The 6,480-nt window shown below is 47.1% G+C and overlaps 1 protein-coding gene across 1 annotated transcript in view; it reads left to right on the top strand.

Moving 5' to 3' along the window:
- Positions 1-821: 821 nt before the first annotated feature.
- Positions 822-6,480, top strand: part of POLR2D (RNA polymerase II subunit D) — an 8,116-nt gene continuing 2,457 nt past the window's right edge. The window contains exons 1-3 of the mRNA XM_032764796.2: positions 822-944; positions 3,027-3,207; positions 5,880-5,975. Of these exons, the coding sequence (XP_032620687.1) occupies positions 872-944; positions 3,027-3,207; positions 5,880-5,975 (350 nt within the window). The 5' untranslated portion in view covers positions 822-871. The remainder of the gene's footprint in view (positions 945-3,026; positions 3,208-5,879; positions 5,976-6,480) is intronic.

Here is a 6,480-nt window from a genome sequence, read left to right on the forward strand (position 1 = left end):
TGTCAGAGTAACGGAAAGCATTTCCTCTCACCTTGGTCAAAAGTGAGCTCCTAGAATCATTGGTGGCTTTTACCAGTCAAGAAGGGTGGTGGGTCCATTTCCCTGCAAATGCATTTCAAGACCTTTTCCTATGCAACTGAACCAAACTATGTCAAGAAAAGTAGTGAGGATTTGCTTTTTGGAGAGGCTCTTTGATTAACTCAGTTATTTCTGCCAACTAGGATGTAAGTGACTGCAGAAAGAAGCAACAGTTGGGTGGATCTAGTTGCTTATATGGAGTAGTCCAAGTGGATGGGACAGCTATTAGTCAACGCTCTGGCCAAGGGAGAATGATCCCTTTGCATCCTTGGCGGTTACTGCACAAGATCACAAGTACTCCCTGCTGCATGTTGAGGCCAACAACATGAAATATCCTCTCTGCCGTGAGCTGGGTGGGAAGTGGTGCCATCCTGTGGTGAGAAGTTGATGGCACAACCCCATCTGCAGGACAAGCCTGGTTCCAAATGGTGTTTACCCTGCATTGTCCAGTGCTGGGGGGCTGGCCCTACTCGCAATGAGTTAGTTCTGTCCTGCCTCTGGCCCAGCCCAGTCCTGAGTGGCCTGGGCCTAGCACCCCTCAGATGGCGGCTGGGGGCCGGGGCTGGGCTAGGACACACCACATGGGGTGAGGGACCTTTTCGGCCTGGGCCTGGCCTGCCTCAGCCCAACCTGGGGGGAAGCTGGGAGAGAGACGCCGGCTCTCTCAGCAGGCGGCGCCCCCTGGCGGGATCCTCGGAAGAGCGGGCTCTGGCCGCGTAGCCGCAAGACAGGAGGAGGGCGGGGGCTCGCGGCAGCCTTCGCTTCCGGAGGGGAAGCCGGGCCGGCTGAAGCGATGGCGGCTGGAAGCAGCGAGGTCCGGGTCGCGGACGTGGAGGAGGACGCCTCGCAGCTCGTCTTCCCCAAAGGTGCGTGGGGCCGGGGGAGAGCCCAGGAAGCAGCGGGAGATTCTCCTGGGTGCTGGGGACGCCGACTGGAGAGTAGGAGGGGGAGATTCTCCCCCTGAGGAGCTGGGGGGCGCATGGGTGTCCGGGGAGCAGGCGGGGGAGACTCCACCGAGCCAGGGGATGGGGCGCAAGGGGAAAACTTGGGCTTCTCCACCCTGCTGTACCCCAGGTTACCTCCCCCAGTCCGGTATCTGTTTCCCTGTAAATAAAAGGAACAGCTCCCGGGCTGAAAGACGAGTCTGGAAATCGGGGGCCACTTTACTGCACCCAACCGTGTCAATCCAATCCGACTGAAAGTTGGGTCTTGAACCTCTGCGGTGCCTGGCCTCCTGAGGAATTAAAGCTCCGAACGTGAAGCTCCTGGTCTAATTCTTTTTCTGCCTGCAGAGTTTTGGCCTCCTGGCCCTTGTCTGGTCCAGAGTTTATCTTGGGAGCTCCCTCACATTTCCCGAGCCGTTTATCATTATAAATCCCCGTACATCAAAAGTCAGGGTAATTTCAAAAAGAAAAAAATATGGAATCTGGCAGCCGTGACAGTAGCTCAATCATCATTTTTCTAGCAGGCCATCTGATTCCAGCAGACCGAGTACATCTTTGAAGTGTTCTTTAAATGCCATTATATGATGCTTTTCAGTGTATAAAGGAGTTTTATTATTGTTATTGTTTGTACCATGCTGTGCAAATACAGGACAAAGAGACAGTCCATACCGCTTTATGTAAAAAACCCTGATCTGTATCAAGCTGGCACAATTAAATATTCCCTAGGTTTGATGTGAGGAACTCTAGTTTTTCTTCTCTGTGGGCTGCCTGTGAGAATATTTTCAAATTATTATTATTGGAAACCAACTGTTTAGGTTTGAAACGGGGATTACAATTGCCCAGTGGGTTTCATTGAAAATATTCTGAATGAATCTACCCCGCTATAACACCACCCAATATAACACGGGTTTGCATATAGTGCAGTAGCAACGGGGCTCCGGCGGTGCTTTAAAGGGTCCGGGGCTCCCCGCTGGAGCCCGGAGCTCTTTAAATAACCTCCGGAGCCCTGCTACCCCTACCCCGATATAATGGGGTTTCAGCTATAATGCAGTAGGGATTTTTGGCTCTCTATGACTGCGTTATAGCGGGGTAGAGGTGTGCTAATATTGGAATAGCTATATTTGTTCCTTAAAGGTGTCCTCAAAAGGGGGAAAAAATTGGGCTTATGCTCTTTTTTGCTTTTCCGATGTAAATAGAGACCTGAAATATTTGCAGTCTACTTGCTTTTTAGCATTAGAATTTCATGCCCTGTCTATTCTGGTAGTTACTCTTGACAACAAGCGAATTAGTGAAATGATTACAGACTAAGAGCTGAGAGAGAGAGAGAGAGAAGTTGATCTATGGAGAGGGGAAAGGATTTTTTAATGCCTATTTAATTTCAATGACTAAATAACATTTCTAATAGAGGAAACCTTTGTTAAACATTCAGCATCCTCCTCCTTTAATTAAGATGCTAGCAATAAACATCCCTAAGACCTCCCGGAAGCTCTTCAGCAAAACTGTAGAAGATCACACTTGCCATTTCTGATTTTTCTAAGTTAAAAAATAAGTAGTAAAAAAAAGGCTTATTTTAAAGCAGGATACAAACCCAATTTTTAAAAAGCCTTTCAAAGTTTTAGTCCTTTAATATTTGCCTTTATTTTGGATCTTTGTGTCAACTGAGTAATATTAATTACAAAAATATGATTAGCTCAAAAGATAGGGCTGATAATTTAAATGCATATGATCAGAAAGTTAAAAATAACTGGAGTGCTACTCAGTATTGTAAATCCAGTTGTGTTACTCAGTATTGTAAATCCAGTTGTGTGGCCTTGGAGGAATTATAGTTGTATTCTCATTAGGAATGGCTTCCAGGTCATGGAGTACAGGATTTTCACAGTCAAAGCTGTGGTTCATTTTCCTTCTCCTCAAAGCTATATCCAAGCACAAAACAAAGCATATAGAAATTGGCTTCTTTGTTGATGTACTTATCCCTCTCTCACACTGAAACTCACTTGCATACAGAATTTGAAACTGCTGAGACACTTCTAAATTCAGAAGTGCACATGCTTCTTGAGCATCGTAAACAACAGAATGAGAGTGCTGAGGATGAGCAGGAGCTCTCAGAAGTCTTCATGAAAACTCTGAACTACACGGCTCGCTTCAGCCGCTTCAAAAACCGGGAGACCATTGCCAGCGTCCGCAGGTGAGTGGCAAAGTCAAGGAAAGATGATTTTTTGGGGAATTTAGAACATAATGTGTGTGCTGTATTATGAAGTTGAAACGTGGTAGTTATTGTTATTCCAAGGAACAGGGTTGGTCTAGAGCAGTGGTTTGCAACCTCTTTATCATCGTGAGCCACATATGTGGACCACAGTGTGTTATGTGGGCCACAAGCTGAGAACCACAGCACGCCCAAGCTCTCAACAATCCCCTGTGCCTAGCGCCCCTGCTCAGAGTGAGGCCAGGAGCAGAGCCCTGGGTGCTGGGCCGGGTAGCCCAGACTCCCACGTGGGACCAGGCAGCTGGATCCTGCAGCAGGGCCAGATGCCGGACCCCCACGTGGATGGCTGGACTGCGAGATACCCCCCGTGCTGGGCTGAGTGGCTGGACTTCAGGAAACCTCCCTGCACAGCCAAAGCCTGACCCTGAAACCCCACTGCATGGGGCCAAGAGGCCGGATACAGACCATGCTGTGCAGGACCAGGTGGCTGGAGCCCGGGACCCCCACTGTGCAGGGACGGGCGGCTTGCAGCTGGATCTGGACCCGTGCATGGGACTGGGCAGCCAGACTCGATCCCTGCAGCTGAGCCCCATGTAAAACCTGGGGGTGCTATAATACCCCAGCAAAACTCTAGATCTCTGTGCCCTCCCCCCCAAACCTACCCACAGACCCACTGTCCTGCCCCCTGTGGCACTCACCAGCCTCCTGTTGGCAGGAGCGCTCCTGCAAGCCACCTTACTCTCTCTCCCCCTCAGTCAGCCCTGCCCACCTGCATGACCAGCCTGGCAAATTTCGAAATTATTTTTAGCACACAGCTGGGCTGCAGCTGTGTGCTAATTGGGTAGCATGCGCCCCACAGGTTGAGAACCACTGCTCTAAAGATCTCAGTCATGTTTCTCTGGGGAAGTGAGAGACTTGGTGAGGTTCTGTTAGAGCAGCGTGTGATGGGTTGGGTCATAGAAACCCATTTGGGACTGCCACTTGATGTGCTGGGACTACCTCTGAGTCTGTTTTCCCTGCCAGCTTGGAACTTCAGTACCTTGCCTTGTTTGAGCCAGACACTCTTGCCTGCTGCAAATGCACATCCAAGTCTGAACCACGACCCCCACAGGCTGCAGGCTTAACTGAAAACAGCTTAAGAAGTGCTTCTGTCTCCAGCATTCAGAAACACAGCTCCCAATGGGGTCTAAACCCCAAATAAATCCATTTTACCCTGTATAAAGCTTATACGGGGTAAACTCATAAATTGTTTGCCCTCTATAACACTGATAGAGAGAGATGCACAGCTGTTTGTCCCCCCTTCCCGCCTCTTGCCAGGTACTAATACTTACTCTGGGTTAATTAATAAGTAAAAAGTGATTTCATTAAATACAAAAAGTAGGATTTAAGTGATTCCAAGTAATAACAGACAGCACAAAGTAAATTACCAAGCAAAATAAAACAAAAACACGCAAGTCTAAGCCTAATACAATAGGAAGCTAAATGCAGGTAAATCTCACCCTCAGAGGTGTTCCAATAAGCTTCTTTGACAGACTAGCCTCCTAGTCTGGGTCCAGCAATCACTCACACCCCTGTAGGTACTGTCCTTTGTTCCAGTTTCTTTCAGGCATCTTTTTTTGGGGGGGGGGAGAAGAGGCTATATCTTGAGCCAGCTGAAGACAAAATGGAGAGATTTTCCCAGGGGCATATATAGTCTCTCTCTTGTGGGTGGAAACCGCTCTTTCCCCCTGTGTAGAATCCAGCTACAAAATGGAGTTTTGGAGTCACATGGACAAGTCATGGCATCTGTAAAGGTCCATTGTTAGCCAAGTACTCCCAATTGAATAACCCCTTCACACTATGTTGACCAAATCTGCCTTAGGTGCTTTCTACAGCAAACACTTTAAATACAAGCATAGAGCCAATGCTCATAACTTCAGATATAAAAATGGTACATGCACATGAATAGGATGAATACATGCAGAAGAACATAACCTTTGCAAAGATGTTACATGGCATATCTAGCATAAAACATATTCCAGTTATGTCATATTTACACTCATAAGCATATTTCTGTAAAGCATTATGGGATGCAACGTCACACAGGGGTTCTCAAACTTTTTTGCATTGGTGACCCCGTTCACAAAGCAAGCTTCTGAGTGTGACCCCCCGCCTCCTTATAAATTAAAAACACTTTTTTTTATATTTTTTAATTTATATATTTATATGTTATAAATGCCGGAGGCAAAGCAGGGTTTGGGGTGGAGGCTGACAGCTCGTGCACCTGTGTGTAATAACCTTGTGATCCCCTTAAGGATCATGACCCCCAGGTTGAGAACTCCTGTAGTAGAGTGGGTAACAAGAGCCCTCCAGAGCTGTTTTGGTATAAATATTTATATGACAGCAGATTGTGGTAGATGGAAAGGACTTTTCTAGCCCTTTTTGGGGGGAGGGGGCTTTAGGGGTTATTGTGTATAATTTGTTGTTCTTACTAGCAATAATGGGGTTGTATTAAAAAATAAATACAACGTATGCTGCCCTTTTTCTCATCCCCATTCCTGTTCACAGATCTGTCAGAACCATGTCATTAGTTCAGTTTCTTTTACATTCTTTTTCTTTCCTCTGCTTTTTTCACTCTATTTTTCCTATATTCTCACCATCTTCTCTTTCTGCAGTTTGTTGCTCCAGAAAAAGCTCCATAAATTTGAATTGGCGTGTTTGGCTAATCTGTGTCCTGAGACAGCTGAGGAGGCCAAGGCTTTGATTCCCAGGTGAGAATATATATCCCAGGTTTTATGATTTATGGGTTCTAAGATACAGGAATAAGGGGAAAACTGAGCTGACCTATTGTTTCCCCTTTGTATCCAGTGTTTGACAGCCACAGTGGGCTGGCCTACAAGGTACAATTCTACATGACACCAGTCAGGTAACTGTGTTGATACCTGGCCCTGCCCATTCCTGAGTGTGGTACCCTTTTAATGTCATGTCCTAAAACTGATCAGTGAAAAGGTAAGGGGAGGAAGGTATTTGATTTGCATAATTCAGTGTGGAGGCACATGAGAGCTATAACATGAGGCTTCATAGTAGTCTGTGTATTGTAACACAGGAGGAGGTGGAGATTTTGAATAAATGGTGCCAGGGCCGTCCTTAGGATTTATGGGGCCCTACGCAGTATTATTAAACTGGTGTCCCTATGCCAGATGGCAGCCCAAGCTCACAGCCTGGTGGGGGAGGGGGAGGAGGGACAAGACAGCAAAGGATAATGAGATGCCCGGC

This window comes from Chelonoidis abingdonii, chromosome 8 (assembly GCF_003597395.2).
Source record: "Chelonoidis abingdonii isolate Lonesome George chromosome 8, CheloAbing_2.0, whole genome shotgun sequence".
In the NCBI taxonomy this organism is placed as follows: Eukaryota; Metazoa; Chordata; order Testudines; family Testudinidae; genus Chelonoidis; species Chelonoidis abingdonii.